Source organism: Grampus griseus (assembly GCF_964374135.1).
Source record: "Grampus griseus genome assembly, chromosome: 2".
Lineage (NCBI taxonomy): Eukaryota > Metazoa > Chordata > Mammalia > Artiodactyla > Delphinidae > Grampus > Grampus griseus.
The window spans coordinates 92,048,768-92,066,531 of record NC_139018.1 but is presented as its reverse complement, the minus strand read 5'-3'; the positions used below and the strand labels follow the sequence as shown (position 1 = coordinate 92,066,531).

Below are 17,764 nucleotides of genomic sequence, written 5' to 3'. Positions count from 1 at the left end.
AAAGTAAATGTTATTTATTTAGAGTAATGCTTATTAACTGATAACATTTTAAGATTGGTGGGGTTTTTTGAATGTGTGGGGTTCTTTTTAGAACATCATTTGACTTGTGGCTTTTACATTGAAACATTTTCAGTTGTACTTGTTTTAAATTGTATACAATCTGTGCATACAATAACTTTTTTATGAAGTTGATTCTAAAGTATTTTGTGACACAACTGATGGACCATTTTCCCTCTTCTCAGCCATACTATTTGTGTATATTTAAGTGTCTATCTTTCCTATCCAGTCACCATATTGAATACCCCCATTCCCCTATCCATTCAGTTTCTCTCCCACTACCCATTAAATTATCTGTCTACCCACCTACTCTTTACAATCATGTAATTGATATTTGTCCTGCCATTAGAAGCCCATGCTTTCCTCAGTTATAGATATCACACTGCTTTGTCATAGTTAATGTGTTTCTTCATGTAAGTGTGAATTCCTCAAGGGTAGGACCCTTGTCTTTTTTTTTTTTGACATCTTTATTGCAGTATAATTAATATACTGTGGCGTGTTAGTTTCTGTTTTATAACAAAGGGAATCAGTTTTTATCTCCTCCCTCTTGCGTCTCCCTCCCACCCTCCCTATCCCACCCCTCTAGGTGGTCACAAAGCACTGAGCTGATCTCCCTGTGCTATGCAGCTGCTTCCCATTAGCTATCTGTTTTACATTTGGTAGAATATATAAGTACATGCCACTCTCTCACTTCATTCCAGCTTACCCTTCACCCTCCCCATGTCCTCAAGTCTATTCTCTGCATCTGCATCTTTATTCCTGTCCTGCCCCTAGGTTCTTCATAAACATTTTTTGTTTTTTAGATTCCATATATATGTGTTCACATACTGTATTTATATTTCTCTTTCTGATTTCACTCTGTATGACAGACTCTAGGTCCATCCACCTCACTACAAATAACTCAACTTCGTTTCTTTTTATGGCTGAGTAATATTCCATTGTATATATCTGCCACATCATCTTTATCCGTTCATCTATCGATGGACACTTAGGTTGCTTCCATGTCCTGGCTATTGTAAATAGAGCTGCAGTGAACATTGTGGTACATGACTCTTTGAATTATGGTTTTCTCAAGGTATATGCCCAGTAATGGATTACTGGGTCATACGGTAATTCTATTTTTAGTTTTTTAAGGACCCTCCATATTGTCTCCATAGTGGCTCTGTCAATTTACATTCCCACCGACAGTGCAAGAGGGTTTCCTTTTCTCCACACCCTCTCCAGCATTTGTTGTTTGTAGATTTTTTGATGATGGCCATTCTGACTGGTGTGAGGTGATACCTCATTGTAGTTTTGATTTGCATTTCTCTAATGATTAGTGATGTTGAGCATCCTTTCATTTATTTGTTGGCAATCTGTATATCTTCTTTGGAGAAATGTCTGTTTAGGTCTTCTGCCCATTTTTGTATTGGGTTGTTTGTTTTTTTGATATTGAACTGCATGAGCTGCTTGTAAATTTTGGAGATGAATCCTTTTCAGTTGCTTCATTTGCAAATATTTTCTCCCATTCTGAGGGTTGTCTTTTCTTCTTGTTTATATGGTTTCCTTTGCTGTGGAAAAGCTTTTAAGTTTCATTAGGTCCCATTTGTTTATTTTTATTTCCATTTCTCTAGGAGGTGGGTCAAAAAGGATCTTGCTGTGATGTATGTCATAGAGTGTTCTGCCTGTGTTTTCCTCTAAGAGTTTTATAGTGTCTGGCCTTACATTTAGCTCTTTAATCTATTTTGAGTTTATTTTTGTGTATGGTGTTAGGGAGTGTTCTAATTTCTTTCTTTTACATGTAGCTAGCTGTCCAGTTTTCCCAGCACCACTTATTGAAGAGGCTGTCTTTTCTCCATTGTATATTCTTGCCTCCCTTATCAAAAATAAGGTGACCATATGTGCGTGGGTTTATGTCTGGGCTTTCTATCCTGTTCCATTGATCCATCTTTCTGTTTTTCTGCCAGTACCATACTGTCTTGATTACTGTAGCTTTGTAGTATAGTCTGAAGTCAGGGAGCCTGATTCCTCCAGCTCCGTTTTTCTTTCTCAAGATTGCTTTGGCTCTTCGGGGTCTTTTGTGTTTCCATACAAATTGTGAAATTTTATGTTCTAGTTCTGTGAAAAATGTCATTGGAAGTTTGATAGGGATTGCATTGAATCTGTAGATTGCTTTGGGTAGTATAGTCATTTTCAGAATGTTGATTCTTCCAATCCAAGAACATGGTATATCTCTCCATCTGTTTGTGTCATCTGTAATTTCTTTCATCAGTGTCTTATAGTTTTCTGCATATAGGTCTTTTGTCTGCTTAGGTAGGTTTATTCCTAGGTGTTTTATTCTTCTTGTCGCAATGGTAAATAGGAGTGTTTCCTTAATTTCTCTTTCAGATTTTTCATCATTAGTGTATAGGAATGCAAGAGATTTCTGTGTATTAATTTTGTATCCTGCTGCTTTACCAAATTCATTGATTAGCTCTATTAGTTTTCTGGTAGCATCTTCAGGGTTCTCTATGTACAGTATCATGTCATCTGCAAACAGTGACAGTTTTATTTCTTCTTTTCCAATTTGGATACCTTTTCTTTCTTTTTCTTCTCTGATTGTTATGGCTAAAACTTCCAACAGTATGTTGAATAATAGTGGAGAGAGTGGACAACCTTGTCTTGTTCCTGGTCTTAGTGGAAATGGTTTCAGTTTTTCACCATTGAGAGTGATGTTGGCTGTGGGTTTGTCATATATGGCCTTTATTATGTTGAGGTAAGTTCCCTTTATGCTTACTTTCTGGAGGGTTTTTTTAATCACAGATGGATATTGATTTTTGTCAAAAGCTTTTTCTGCATCTATTGAGATGATCATATGGTTTTTCTCCTTCAATTTGTTAATATTGTTTATCACATTGATTGATTTGCATATATTGAAGAATCCTTGCATTCCTGGGATAAACCCCACATGATCGTGGTGTATGATCCTTTTAATGTGCTGTTGGATTCTGTTTGCTAGAATTTTATTGAGGATTTTTGCATCTGTGTTCATCAGTGATATTGGCCTGTAGTTTTCTTTCTTTGTGACATCTTTGTCTGTTTTGGTATCAGGGTGATGGTGGCCTTGTAGAATGAGTTTGGGAGTGTTCCTCTGCTATACTTTAGAAGAGTTTGTGAAGGATAGGTGTTCGCTTTTCTCTAAATGTTTGATAGAATTCGCCTGTGAAGCCATCTGGTCCTGGGCTTTTGTTTGTTGGAAGATTTTTAATCACAGTTTCAATTTCAGTGCTTGTGATTGGTCTGTTTATATTTTCTATTTCTTCCTGGTCAGTCTCAGAAGGTTGTGCTTTTCTAAGAATTTGTCCATTTCTTCCAGATTGTCCATTTTATTGGCATAGAGTTGCTTGTAGTAATCTCTCAAGATCCTTTGTATTTCTGCAGTGTCAGTTGTTACTTCTCTTCTCTTTTCAGTTCTAATTCCATTGATTTGAGTCTTCTCCCTTTTTTTTTGATGAATCTGGCTAATGGTTTATTAATTTTCTTTATCTTCTCAAAGAACCAGCTTTTAGTTTTATTGATCTTTGCTATTGTTTCCTTCTTTTTTTTTCCATTTATTTCTGATCTGATCTTTATGATTTCTTTCCTTTTGGTGTCTTTGGGGGTTTTATTGTTCTTCTTTCTCTAATTGCTTTAGATGTAAGGTTAGGTTGTTTATTTGAGATGTTTCTTGTTTCTTGAGGTAGAATTGTATTTCTATAAACTTCTCTCTTAGAACTGCTTTTGCTGCATCCCATAGGTTTTGGGTCGTAGTGTTTTCATTGTCATTTGTTTCTAGGTATCTTTTGATTTCCTCTTTGATTTCCCTTGTCTTTATATCCCTGAAAACCTTTTACGTTACTCGAGGATGAGCAGGTAATAAATGTTTCTTTAATTAATTATATGGTTGATGTATAACTGCCTGTTACGTTAAACTTCATGTGAGAATTTAGGTGCTAAGTAGCTCTGTGATAAAGACACATAATAACAATGTACTCTTTTGTTCACTATTAGAGTTTATGGAATAGCAATGGGATCAGGGTCAGGAAAAGGGGATGTGTTTGTTTTTAATTGTATTGACTTCTTACTGAACTATGTATATTAGGTTATATGTATGATATTATATTATAAAATGTTTGGCAGTTTTGTTTGTACATTGCTTTTCTTGCCTTCTCCATTTTGAGGTAGTAAGTTATTGTTTAAACCAAAACACATTCATAAAACGGAGGTAAAGAAAGTACTGCTATATTGTCCAGAGTGTCTACTCATAGTAATGTAGTGCACCTACCCTATATTTACCATGTAATAATGCTAACCTTTGCATTAAGCTTTCGGTCCTTACCCTGATATTCAAAGCTTTTATTCCCTAATAGCTTTTCTCTTCAATTTTATTTTCTCTTCTTCTTGTGTATTGTTTTATTCCCAACAGTTTCTGTGTTTTATTTATATTGTAAAACCAATGTTAATCTCAGAATTGCATATCCATAAGCCTATTTTCTTTTCGTTGGCTGCACTTAAGTGCATGGTTTATTGCAAACAAATATTTATGAAGTCTCTTACATGTAACTCATGGGGGCTTTTTTTATCAGAATCCATCCTCCTTTTTAAAAATAAGTAAAAATAAGTAAATCCTGAATATATTTTTGATACTACTAGCACCCACCCCTTTTCAAAAATCAATACAGTTAGCGGCAGTGTTTATTGTACCTGTATTGTACTTTAAACTGCAGCCGGGTAAAGCACATTACTTATGCTTTTCCTGCTTAAGTTTAGTTTTTAGAGATACATTATTCCATAGTAATATGACACGTTTGCCATGCGTTCGTGTTGTTATGGTTTATATTTAAATGACAGTGCCCTGTTAAGAAAAAAAAAATGCTGTACTTTTTCTCCATTGTCTGAAAACGTAATTTTATATATATAATTAAACATACTCTTCCAGGTGGCCAGGTCATATTTACCATCTAAAATTTTTTACTTAATGTGTGGGTATGTTGCATTCTGATACTAAATCAAGACATTAAACAGGAGTAGAATGTTGTTGAATTGTGTTGAATTGTGATGTAAGAATCACTGAAAGTCATTTGATGTAAGAATCACTAAAAGTCATTCTTTGGTTGTCTTTCTGGTGACTGTGAAAACTTCAGTTTTCTTTAGACATCGCTAGATGTCATAGTTATTGAAGTACAGCTTTAATGTCTAACGACTTTTGCCATTTATTAACACAAATGTGCTCTGTCATTTACAGTTTCATTGGGGTTATTAATTCCATTCATGTTCATTCTCTTTTGCTGATGGAAGAACTTCTGGTTAACTCCACATTCTATTTCCAGGTTCTTTATTCTATTTTTATAATTAGGCTTTCATCATTTTCAAGGCCGCAGCTAGCCATACCATCACTTCTTTTTGGTCTTATTGTAAAGAGTTCTTTCAGCAAGCAAACATGATAGGGAACTTTTCATTCCTGTGGAGACTGCCATCTGCTTCTGCATCCTTTGATATCACCCTGCATACATACACTCATTCCCTTATATTCGAACCCATATAAGATTCTTCACTGCTCCCCAAACAAGCCTTGAACTTTATTAAGTCTGTACCTTGGTTTATGGTTTTGCATGCTTGGCTAAGAATGTACTGTCTCCACTCCTCAAAACTATACCAGATTTTCAAGGCCTACATCAGGTGTCATATTCCTTTATGAATTCTTCACTGATGCCCAGCAGTTAGATGTTTCCTCCCAAAGCTAAACCACTTTGTACATGTCAAGGCATTTAAGGTATTGTCCCCTGAATCATCGTCTCCTGTCCTCTCCTTTCAGCCATATGGAAGGTTCCTTGAGAGCAGAGGGGTGGTTCCAGTAGTCTTGCTACCCACTGTAGTGCCACATGCTAAAGGGTGCAGTTGTTGAATTGATAAACTCTGTAAGAACTTTAATATAGCATATTTAGTGGCTAGTACTGAATCAAGAAGTTGCCTCAGACTTGTGAGAATTAACTAAACAATATATGTAAGTTACAGAGTATTTTGTAAGGTTCTGTGGTTTGCATACCATTTGGATTTTGTGCTGATAGAAAGTGTATCCAGTCCTGAAACAGTAGAGGTATTTATTGCTAATGGTAGTAATAAAGAGTATACCAAAAAACGGACTGGGCAAAATCTCTTTCTTTTTAGAGCCTGTTTAATAAGTTAGTAGAACTCACTGAAGAAGCCAGGAAAGCATATAAAGATATGGTTGCAGCAATGGAACAGGAGCAAGCCGAGGAAGCCTTGAAGAACGTGAAAAAGGTGCCACACCACATGGGGCATTCTCGGAATCCCTCTGCAGCAAGCGCCATTTCTTTCTGCAGTGTTATTTCTGAACCCATCTCTGAAGTCAATGAAAAGGAATATGGTAAGTTATTACATACCATTTTAAATGACTGAAATTTTGAAATAATTTAATGATTAATGTCATTTTAAAAATGACTCTCCATGCTACCTTTTGTTTTTATCTTCTTGATTATTCAAATTTTGCTCACATTTTTGGTTTAAAAATTGTATTACACATGTCCATTGAAAGTTAGGAGAATATTTGGGGCTGAGAGTTTCTGTGAGACCCTGAAATTAGTCACATTTCCAAAATCTTAAAAAGAAAATCCCAAAGGGATTTAAAAAGCGAAATGTACCATTCTTCTGACCTATCACTAAGTAAATAAATAAATTCTAGGAAGTTTTATTCTAATACTTTATACTTGATTATTAAAATTTTGTATTTACTGTGTAAACAAAAGACCTGAATATTCAATCTAAACTTAACAAACGTAGACTTGTGACATTTGTCTTGAGTTAAATCTGATGGTAGTGAAAAGGACTTATAGACTAAAAACAGTATTTATGTATAAGGTTTAAAGTAACAACAGTTACTGTACTCTGCATTTTAGTAGTTTCCTTGCAATGTTTCTATAATACTTTGAACACTAGTACTAGAATACTAGATTACTTTCTTGATCTAGTTTCTGTTTCATTTCCCCTGTTCTTTTTTAAAAATAGTGCAGCCACCTCCTTCACCTTGGCTTCTTGTTTTTCTTTTCTCTTTTTAGTCGTATCTGAAAGTTTATCAAATAGCTTGTTGCCACCTAAAATGTAACATGTAAAAAACTGAGTCATCGTTTTCTTCCTTTCTTCCCACACTTCTCTTTCCTGCTCTCCTTGTCTGTGATTGTAGTTAAATGTTTGGAATGCTTTTGACAAAGCTGCAGACCAGAGGCAACTAACAAGTTATTGTGCACCTTTCAGAAACTGTTGGTCAGGCAAAGGTGATTCTGGCTTAGAGGCAGAGATGTTTCTTTGGTTAAAGTGATACTAGTTGAAAGTAAAGAAGATAAAGGGCCAACTTTGTAAATAAAATCATTCCTCTATATAGTGATTAGTGATATGCCAGATCTCAAAGGTAAACTGCAAGATAAATTCCTAAAGCTGTGGATTTGGGGAAATGACTGTGATCTTCATTTGGGCACATAAAAAGAAAAGTTATAAAAAGAACCTCTCAAAGACTTAGAAGATGTTTTCAAAACACCAGATTTAAAGTGTTCAAAGATTGAAGCCTTGGCTTTTCCACAGTCTGCCTAGGGTATTTAGGCATAATTGATTAATTTCTGAGCCTCAGATTTGTCTTCAGTAAAGTGAGAAGGGTTTGTCTAGATCATGTATAATGTTTCATTCAGAGCGAAAGTTTTGTGAGCTAATGGCTGAATTCTAAGAAGGGATTTAGACAGAACCTTAAAGTTTCTGGCCTATGATCTGATTTATGAGGACGCCAACAAAATAAGTGGAAATAATCATAAATAATTTGCTTTGAGAGTAAAGCACAAAGTTACTCTGTCAGTATCAGATGTATTCAGCAACAGACATAAAACCCACTAATGGGGCTTCCCTGGTGGCACAGTGGTTGAGAGTCCGCCTGCCGATGCAGGGGATGTGGGTTCGTGCCCCGGTCCGGGAAGATCCCACATGCTGCGGAGCGGCTGGGCCCATGAGCCATGGCTGCTGAGCCTGCGCGTCCGGAGCCTCTGCCCCGCTACGGGAAAGGCCACAACAGTGAGAGGCCCGCGTACCGCAGAAACAAACAAACAAAAAACAACCCACTAATGTGGCCTGAGAAATTAGGATATTTAATTATTTCACAATGTTGTCAATGTCCCTGGTTCTTTCCTTTTTTCTATTCTTCCATTTTCAGTCTGTGACTTCTTATTCTTGTGCTTATCATCTCATGTTCATAAATGGCTGCAGTGGCCCTGGGCATCACAACAGTTCAGGCAGGAGGTTCAAGCAGTATGCTCTTTTTATCAGTGAAGGAAACAATTTTCAGAAGACTTTGCCTTTTGTTACATTTGGCCAGAGCCGACCATGTGACTGCTTTTAGCTGCAAGGGAGATGTGGGCAAGAGATTATCTGGCAAAGGGGAATGGGATAGTCATGATAGTCTAAGAACTATTTTAATTCCTCCCATGGAACTGTGTTCAAGTCCATCTCAGGTTTGGGGGTTCTGTTAGCCAGGAAGAAAATGGGGAATGACTCTTGGGTAGACAACAAATAGTGTCTCCTATGCCATTCTGGTGCAAGATTTCTAAAATGTTTTCTTGTGATTTCCACAGTCTAAAGAGAAAACAAAGCTGGGAAAGGGATGCTAAACATTGGTAGAATAGAAAGGTTCCTATGATAGTTCAGTCTTACTGTTCTTTGTGTACACCGTAATTGTTTTCTTTGCTTATGTTTTCCTTCCATTGGAGCTGAGTCTCAATTTTGTCATACTTACGTGAAACAGATAGTTTCAAACATAAATCCCAACTAAGCAGTACGTTCTTTGAGATAGAAACCTGACACCTAATGGGCACTTGACATATAATAATAATAGCTCACTTACTGAATTCTTACTAGGCACTTTTATTAAGACATTTAATCCTCTGAGCAGTCCTAGGAGATAAGAAATACTGTACTGCATTTTACAGATGAGAGAACTAAAATGAAGTGAGGTAAATCACTTGCCAGTGTCACAGAACTGCTAAGTTTGACTCTAGAATTCTTAGCCAGTGTGATGTGAATTCCTTGTGTGTTGAATGAATTTCCAGTAGGACCATACAGTAGGTTTTCAGTAACCCCTTGTGAGGGGAGGACTACCTCTATCTATCTTGAGTTTCCGGCTCATTCTCTGCCACCATACCTTCTTCTGTAGGGTCTTGAACTCATCTCTGTGTTCCTCTACTATATACAACTATCTAAAGATGGACAGCTTCCCTCTGTGTACTGACTGATGGGAGAAATACACACACCTCATCCTCTGACAAACCAACTAGTGTCAAAGTTGAAAAGGTAGTTTCACAAAGAACCAACTAACAAAACAGGAAAGCATAGAGGGGTTAATAAGCAGCTTTATTGACTAAATTCTGCTAAAGTAAAGAATTCAGGATCAGGGTAGGTTTGGATCAGTAACATTTCCAGGTTTGTTGAGATCTTTGACCCTGCCTTTACATTGCTTCCTAATCCCTTCTTCAGAAGTGGGCTTCTCGATGTGCTATTCTGGCTTTAGACTCCTGTATTCAGCCCAACCCCCTCCCATCCCCTGCCCGCTCCTCCAACCAAAGACGGCATTTTCATACTCGCTTTGTTTCTCCCCATCACAGTTATGTGTTTGTGTGCTCGTTAGTTGTTGATCAAGCTTCACCTATTACTTTAAGGTGGAACCCTGGACCCTCCCCGTGGATATGTGACCTCAGTGGCTCTTTGATCATTGTGACAGGTCTCTTGATGGCTAATCACAGAGTCCCTTGTCTCTGCTTCCAAGGTCATATCTCCCTTTCCTTTCCAAAGGACCTGTCTGGCTTTCAGCTCACCTACCTAGTAGCTGAATGCCCAAGACAGAACCTGGAGAGAGATCAGCCCTGCTCAGTCTTCTGACCACCTTTCTTTTTCCTGTTCCTTTGACTCCCTGTTAAGGGAGAGGTGGGACTTTTTCTAAGACCCCACATGAATTCTTATAGTACTTTTGAAAGAGGAAAAAAACTGTCGGAAGGAAATATGTGTACCTAAATTTTGTAAATTGTATGGCTTTTGAAAGTTATTTTCTGCATAATTATATATATGGGTGAAAATTTCCATTTACTGTAAAGGCTTATTTTCCCAGCACATACTGTATGCCAGCCACAGGAACACAGAGATGAGTGGGAATGAGGAGGGAGGAGGGAGTAGAACAGAAAACAAAAAACAAATGCTTTTGAACCAAATATACAGAAAGTGCTGTGGGAGTTCAGGTCAGTGACGGTCTTAGGAAAATCAGGAAAGGCTTCACAAAGGAACTGGCATTAAAAGTTGTCAAGAATGAGTAGGAGTGTGAAGGATAAATGAGGAAAACACATCTCATACAGAAAGAACAGCTTATGCAAAGCAAAGAATTGTAAACAGAAAGGGGATGACTTCTGTGAGCAGTGAGAATTCAAAGTGACCTTGAGCATGGAATGCATGGCTGGGGGTTAAAATGAATGGGACCAGAAGGATAGATTATGAAGGGCTTGGTTACTAAACTAAGGAGTTTGGATTACTAGGGTAATAAAAAGCCAGTTAGACAGTGATGTGGTCAATTCACAAAACCAATTAGAAAGGTATAGTAGATGTACAGCAAGATAAAGGAGGCTTGAGCTAAGGCAGTAGTGACCAAATTTAATAGTTTTGGGGCTAGAAGTGACAGGGTATAGTTATGAGTTCAGTGGAATGAAGGGATATATATAGTAAGGGAGAAAGATAGGATTAAGGATTACTATAAGGTTTCTTCTGCTTTGAGACTCAAAAGGATGTTATTAACTGAGAAAGAATAAAGGAGGAGGACTAGATTTTTTTGTCATGTGGTAGGAATGCAAGTGGAAAGACCTGTTCTACATTAGAAGTAGCTGCAGGAAAGGAAGGTTTTCCCCCCAAACCATGCGCCCTGACTTCAGGTGGCCAAAATATGGTCTGTAGCAATGTATAATTGATGGGGGGCAATCACATTAAGTATTTTTGTATGAATAGGCCTGCTTTATCACTACAGCTTGATCATTATGCCTGTAAAATGCAAATAGCAGCTACAATGCAAATAGAAGGGGATTTTTATTTTTTAAGAAAAGGCAAAAATAAGTGGGACTACACCAAATCAGACAGCTGTACAGCAAAGGAAACCATCAACAAAATGAAAAGGCAGCCTACTGAATGGGAGAAGATATATTTGCAAATCATGTATCTGATGAGGGATTAATAACCAAAATATATAAATAACGCATACAACTCAATAGCAAAAAAAAAAAAAATCCGATTTAAAATTGGGCAGAGGATCTGAATAGACATTTTTCCAAAGAAAGACACACAGATGACCAACAGGTACATGAAAAGATGCTCAACATCACCAGTCATCAGAGAAATGCCAATCAAATCCACAGTGAAATATCAGCTCACAACCTGTTAGTTGGCTGTTATCAAAAAGACAAAAAATAACATATTTGCAAGGATGTGGAGCAAAGGGAACCCTTGTGCACTGCTCATGGGAATGTAAGTTGGTGCAGCCACTAAGGAAAACAATATGGAGGTTCCTCAAAATATTAAGATGAGAACTACCGTATGATCGAGCAATTCCACTTCTGTGTATTTATCTGAAGAAAATAAAAACACTAGCTCAAAAAAGAGGTATTCACCCCCCATGTTTATTGCAGCATTATTTACAATAACCAAGATACGGAAACAACTTAATGTCCATTGATGGATAAATCGGTAAAGAAGATCAGTGGATAAAGAAGATGTGGTGTGTGTGTGTGTGTATATATATATATACACACACACACACACACACACCGTGGAATATTATTCAGCTATTAAAAAGAATGAAATCTTGCCATTTGTGATAATAAGGATGAGCCTCGAGGGCATTATGCTAAGTGAAATAAGTCAGACAAAGGAAAACACGGTATCATCTCATTTATATGTGGAATCTTAAAACAAAAAATAAACAAAAAAAACCCCAAGAAAATCCCCGAAGCTCATAGAGACAGAGAACAGATTGGTGGTTGCCAGAGGCAGGGGGTGCTGGGGGTGGGCAAAATGGGTGAAGGGGGTAAAAAGTTACCACCTTCCAGTTATAAAATAAATATGGCTTGGAGATCTAATGTACAGCATGGTGACTACAATTAATATTATTGTGTATTTGAAAGTTGCTAAGAGGGTAGATCTTAAAAAAAATTTGTAATTATTAATGGGGATGGATGTTAACTAGACTTCTTGTAGTGATCATTTCTCAGTATATGCAAATACTGAATCATTATGTTGTACACCTGAAACTATAATAATATAATGTTTTATGTCAATTATACCTCAGTGATAAAAAAATTAAATGGAAAATAAAATAAAACGTACAAAAAAACAGGTGGGAGAGTTGTTCTTCATCTCCTGATTCCTAGTACATTTTTTGCTATAAACTGACTACCTGTTGTTAAAAATAATTTAGATTATCACCACTGTATTATATAATAACACTTCATTATTTTTTGGCTTCAAAGTCACTTGGTAAGCCAGGCAACATACATATGTTATAAAACACATTTTCACAAATATTAAAGTACATGCATGGCATCTTTGCTTATAAATGGAAACACAAGTTCCATTACAGGCCAGAAGACAGCTCTGACTTGCTAAAGGAGCACAATATAAGCCTGTTAAATCAGAACTATTTCTTTCTCTTTTTTTTTCTGATGGACATCTTGGCTCTGCCATCTGTGACTTGTGGATCCTTGAGCCCAGGACACTTCAGGGCCAAAAAAAGTTAGGCAATTCATTGGTTTTTATGAATACCTGGATTTTATATATTAGAGTGAGTGAGCTCCTGTTAGTATTAGGTCTTTTACATTCTGAAGCATTAATGTACTTATTTTGGCCTCTTTGTTTCTTTATGTTAAATGTGCTGGGGTTTTTTGAGAACTGTTTTCCATTTATAACATTCCAGTCAGTTGGTGAGCCAACAGATTTCTGTAGTTTGTTCTTCTCTCTTGTAAGAGTTGCACGATTCTGAAACAGTGTTCTGGTTTTTAAAAAATCTGTTTGATATTTGCAGAAACAAATTGGAGAAACATGGTGGAAACTTCGGATGCATTGGAGACATCAGAAAATGAGAGAGAAGTTTCTTGTAAGCACAGCACATCTGAAAAACCCAGTAAACTTGCATTTGACACAGCCCCTGTTGGTAAGCAGCCATCTTCAGTGGCTGCAGGCAGTACTACCTCAGCTACAAACCCTGGAAAACCAACAGTGAGTGATAAAGAGGACGTGAAGCCAGATGACCTGGAATGGGCCTCACAGCAGAGTACAGAGACCGGCTCTTTGGATGGCAGTGGCCGGGATCTTTTGAATTCCTCCATCACCAGCACCACCAGCACTCTTGTACCTGGCATGCTGGAAGAAGAGGATGATGAAGACGAGGAGGAGGAGGAAGATTATACTCATGAACCCATATCTGTAGAAGTGCAGCTCAATAGTAGAATTGAGTCTTGGGTCTCTGAGACTCAGAGAACGATGGAAACTCTTCAGCTTGGAAAAACCCTTAATGGTTCTGAGGAAGACAATGCAGAGCAAAGTGGGGAAGAGGAAGCAGAGGCTGCTGAGGTGCTAGAGCCAGGGGTGGATAGCGAGGCCTGGACTACTGACCATCAAGCAAGTCAGGAACAGCAGAAGCCCAGCAACTGCAGCTCGCTGAGCAAGGAGCACTCTGATTCTAATTATACGCCCCCAAATCTATAACTCAGGAAATGTCAGCTATCTATCTCCAACTATGTAAGGGTTGCAGCCATTATCTTTCATGCTTCATCTCAACATTTTGCACTGTCCAGTATTTAATATATGTACTTAATTCCTGACAGATATTTTTGTAGCTGTCTTTCACTTGTTATGATCCATAGCTTAGCTTTTAATTAGCATCTAAGTGTCTTTCTAAGAACTGTATGGAAAATTCAGAATTGTTTCAGCTTATTTTGTTATGGAAAATCACGATTTAAAAAGAAGACCAGATTTTAAAGAAAGTAAATTTAAAATGCCTGTTTAGTCATTTTGAAGGTTAAAGGCTAAGCTTCTAAGAAAAGGAGCAGTTACCAGTGTTTGCTTCAAGACTATACATCCTATACTCTAATTTGTCTGACCAAAAAGTTGTTTGGGCTTCTTTAGAAAAGAACTGGAGGTAGAGTTAGAAAACTAAAAAAATGGCTGAGGGTAACTAAGTTCGCAAAGTGTTTTGTATTAAAAATGGATGCACCTTTTATTTAGTCCACAAATGCTTATTTCAGAAGTCACTGATCATGGTCATTGATTAAAGTTGGGACGGGCTAAGACAGAGCCTCCAATACTTAGGCTAGCAAAGGAGCCACCATGGTAGATTAGAGCTGGCCTTATTTGTGGAAAGTTAGGTATGTTTGTCTTTGATAGTGAGAAGTCACCCATGATAGGACATTCTGGGTTCTGTTTCACATTTGCTTCTTACTTACCTCAGGAATGCTCTTGTACATAGTCGTATTTGCATAAAATTAGGCAAATTTTGACAGGTGAATAATTGTAACCGGTTGTATGACTGCAGCACTTAATTGTAAACTATCCAGAAGCAGAGTCTTATACTGGTGTGTTCTCTTGCATGCTTCTGATTTGGGATTCTCTGGACTTAAAATATGGATCAGATTGAGTATTCATACTTTGTCCTGAGTGAAAAACCGTTGCACCTTTTAAGAAGAATATTTTGTCCCTAACCTTGAGCACCTGCCAGGTAACACTGACCACAGTTACTGACGGGAGCCAGGGAAAGGAACTTTATGCAATTGTAACATGTATCCTGATAATCAAGATTTGGAAGAGGAAGTTTTGAAGAAAAGAGAAAGTTCTAATTGTGCTGAAACTATTAGATGATTTTAGAGTGTGGAGATAGGCACAGGTATTAATTCTTGATCACTGTTAGTTATCTCTACCCTTCTCCTGGAATGTTTATACCTCCTTGGGTGAAGTTAAAGTTACTCAGCTAAATGTTTTGCTAGTCAGTCACCACCTGGTAGTGACCTCTGCAAGTGTATAACGGTGGGAGAATTACAAATTACCTATTTTTCTGTCTTCCCTTCAACCACCCACCACCTCCAGTTAACCAACACACGTGTCTGCGTGTACACACACACACACACACACACACACACACACACACACACACACGCATGCCAGCTTTACACTTCCAACTCCGATAAGCAGGCACAGAACTGAAGAGGGAGGGGTATTTTCCCTGCCCAGGTTTTATGGGGCAGAGCTTTGCCTCACAGAGGTGAGAGGGAAGAATTGGGCAGATTCTTTACTGAATGCATTGGGACTACTGTTCTAGTATTGATGTATTTATTGATAATCCCAACATTAATTACTGGAGAGACCAGATTCTTGGTTGATGACTTAGTTATTTGTGAATTGTGAAAGTTTAGGAGCATTGCTGTGTGGGAAATGTCAAGTCTATCAACTTTATTAGCGTGCTAAAAGGGGACGTTATTGTACTGTCCTGCCTAAACTGTTCTTCAGTATAGACTTCTTAGGCACAAAGTATCCAGTACTTAAAGGTATGTAGCATGTAAGGAATGAAGCCTCTGAAATAGTAATCATGGATTTATATGTGGCAGATCCTACTGTCTCTGTACCTTTGGAAGTGTTAGTTGGTTTAAAGAAATGATAGAGGTTTTGAACTACTGACAATCTTAAAAGTATATTGAAAAATTTTGCATACTTTTTAATGGTGTAAATTTCCTTTGCCTGGTGTCAGTGATTCAAATAACTCTTGATCTTAAGGTAATGAGTGGCTTTTCAAAGGTTTCTTATATTTTATATCTCTACTGAATGAGAATTGTCATTTTCGATTTTTTGACATTTGTATCAAAAGGGAAGTTGAAGAAATCTTCAGAACACCAGTAACTTTGAATTTTGCTATAGACTTCAGAAGTGTTCAGTTATGTGTTTGATAAACGCTCTTGCACGTGCAGTATCTTCTGTCAGCAAACCCAAGGGACCATGGCCTTTTTTATATGAGACAGGTCACCTCTAGAGGACAACCCAAAATTTATTAAAGGAAATGCTACTGTGTAGAACGTATGCTTAAATAAGTATTGGTAATGTCTTTATAATTCGTTTCCTTTTGATAAATTCTGGAATTTGTGTATATTATGTGCAGGCAGAGGTGTGAAAATTAGGAAAGTGTTTTTTGGATCTGGGGTGAGTAGCTCTTTGGAGATTTAGAGAGATCTAATGCTAAGAATAAAGGTTCATCATCACAAGAAATAAAAACCATAGTGATTTTTTTTCTTCATGTGTAGAGGTGGTTTTAGTGGCAATAATTAATATTAGATTTCTATTTCAATACATAAATATATTAATTAAAATATGAATTGCACTCCCAAAACTAGATTTCTGCTTCAGTAGGTTTGTTTGCTGTGAAGATTACTTCTCAAAAGACAATGTTCATATTAGCTTAACTTTTGGTTTAAATATGTTTGTAAATGTTGTAATATATTTCTTTTGACTAAACGTTGGAAAAAATGTGTTATACATTGAAAAGTTTTTAAAGGCTCTGAATGGATGTCATTTTTGCAGAGATGGTATTTTATATGCTTCCAGTATTTGGAAAAGAATTAGTCAAAAGGAATTCACATAGTTCAAATATTGAGAAATTAATATCCAAATAATGTAATTGTCTGATTTCTTAATAAGCTGGGGGAGGTGGGTGGGATGGGAATTACAGTGTGCAAATGAGTAGTGAGCTCCACATTCATTTTTCAACTCTTTAGCACAAAACTGTTCAATCCTAACACATTGTTACTTTAATATATATATATAAAGAAGTATTACTGTTTGTAAAGCTGCTGTTTGCTTAAAAAGAAAAAGACCTGTCATTTAAGTATTTTATGTACGTTGTGTCAACAAAGTAGAACATTAACTTATCCATTTAAACACTTTATCTTTTTTTGACTTAAATTTTTTTTGTGAAATAATATATCTTCTTCCTCCCTTGTTCCTTCCAACCTTTACACACATCACAGAATCAGCCAGACTGTTTGCCTAATCTGAAATCTGAATTCTAATTAATGATAAAAATTTAAACTTTGTTGGCACATCACACCTTAAGAGGATTTGTATTATTTTGTAATTTAATTTCTAAGTATACCACATGAATTTATAATTTACTGTCTTAATCGTAATGCTCTAATTAAAAACTAGCAAAGTTAGTGTGAATTATAACATGAAGGGATTTTCATCTTGATAGGTCTTTTGCTGTATGAAGGATGATTGCTATATCACATTATAGGGGTAATAACAGCTTTTTTGCACTATGTAAATACTAGTGGAAATTCTTCTGTAACTAATAAAATGATTATTGAAATGTAGTCTATCATTTCAGAATAGGTGCTTGAGGAATTCCTGACTTGCCCAACATGTAGGATAGAGAAAAGAAGAGTCCAGCTTGTGGTATCCCTTAGTGCTCTCATGGGTTTGCCCAAAGAAGGTATAATCTGCAGGAAGGAGTAATTAGTAAAAATCTCTGTGGTTGGTGTGATCTGTGGCATGGGTCTAACCATCTCACCAGAGACCATCTTAGTGTTAGGAAAAGGCTCCTACCAATTCCTTCTCCTTTTTATGCTAGTTACTCTGTGCCAGACATTGT

General features: G+C 36.9%; 1 protein-coding gene across 1 annotated transcript in view; it reads left to right on the top strand.

Annotated features, from left to right (window-relative positions):
- SECISBP2L (SECIS binding protein 2 like) overlaps window positions 1–17,482 on the top strand; it is a 62,267-nt gene extending 44,785 nt beyond the window's left edge. Inside the window, exons 17-18 of the mRNA XM_082648219.1 lie at window positions 6,223–6,442; window positions 13,157–17,482. Of these exons, the coding sequence (XP_082504345.1) occupies window positions 6,223–6,442; window positions 13,157–13,839 (903 nt within the window). The 3' untranslated portion in view covers window positions 13,840–17,482. The remainder of the gene's footprint in view (window positions 1–6,222; window positions 6,443–13,156) is intronic.
- Window positions 17,483–17,764: the final 282 nt, after the last annotated feature.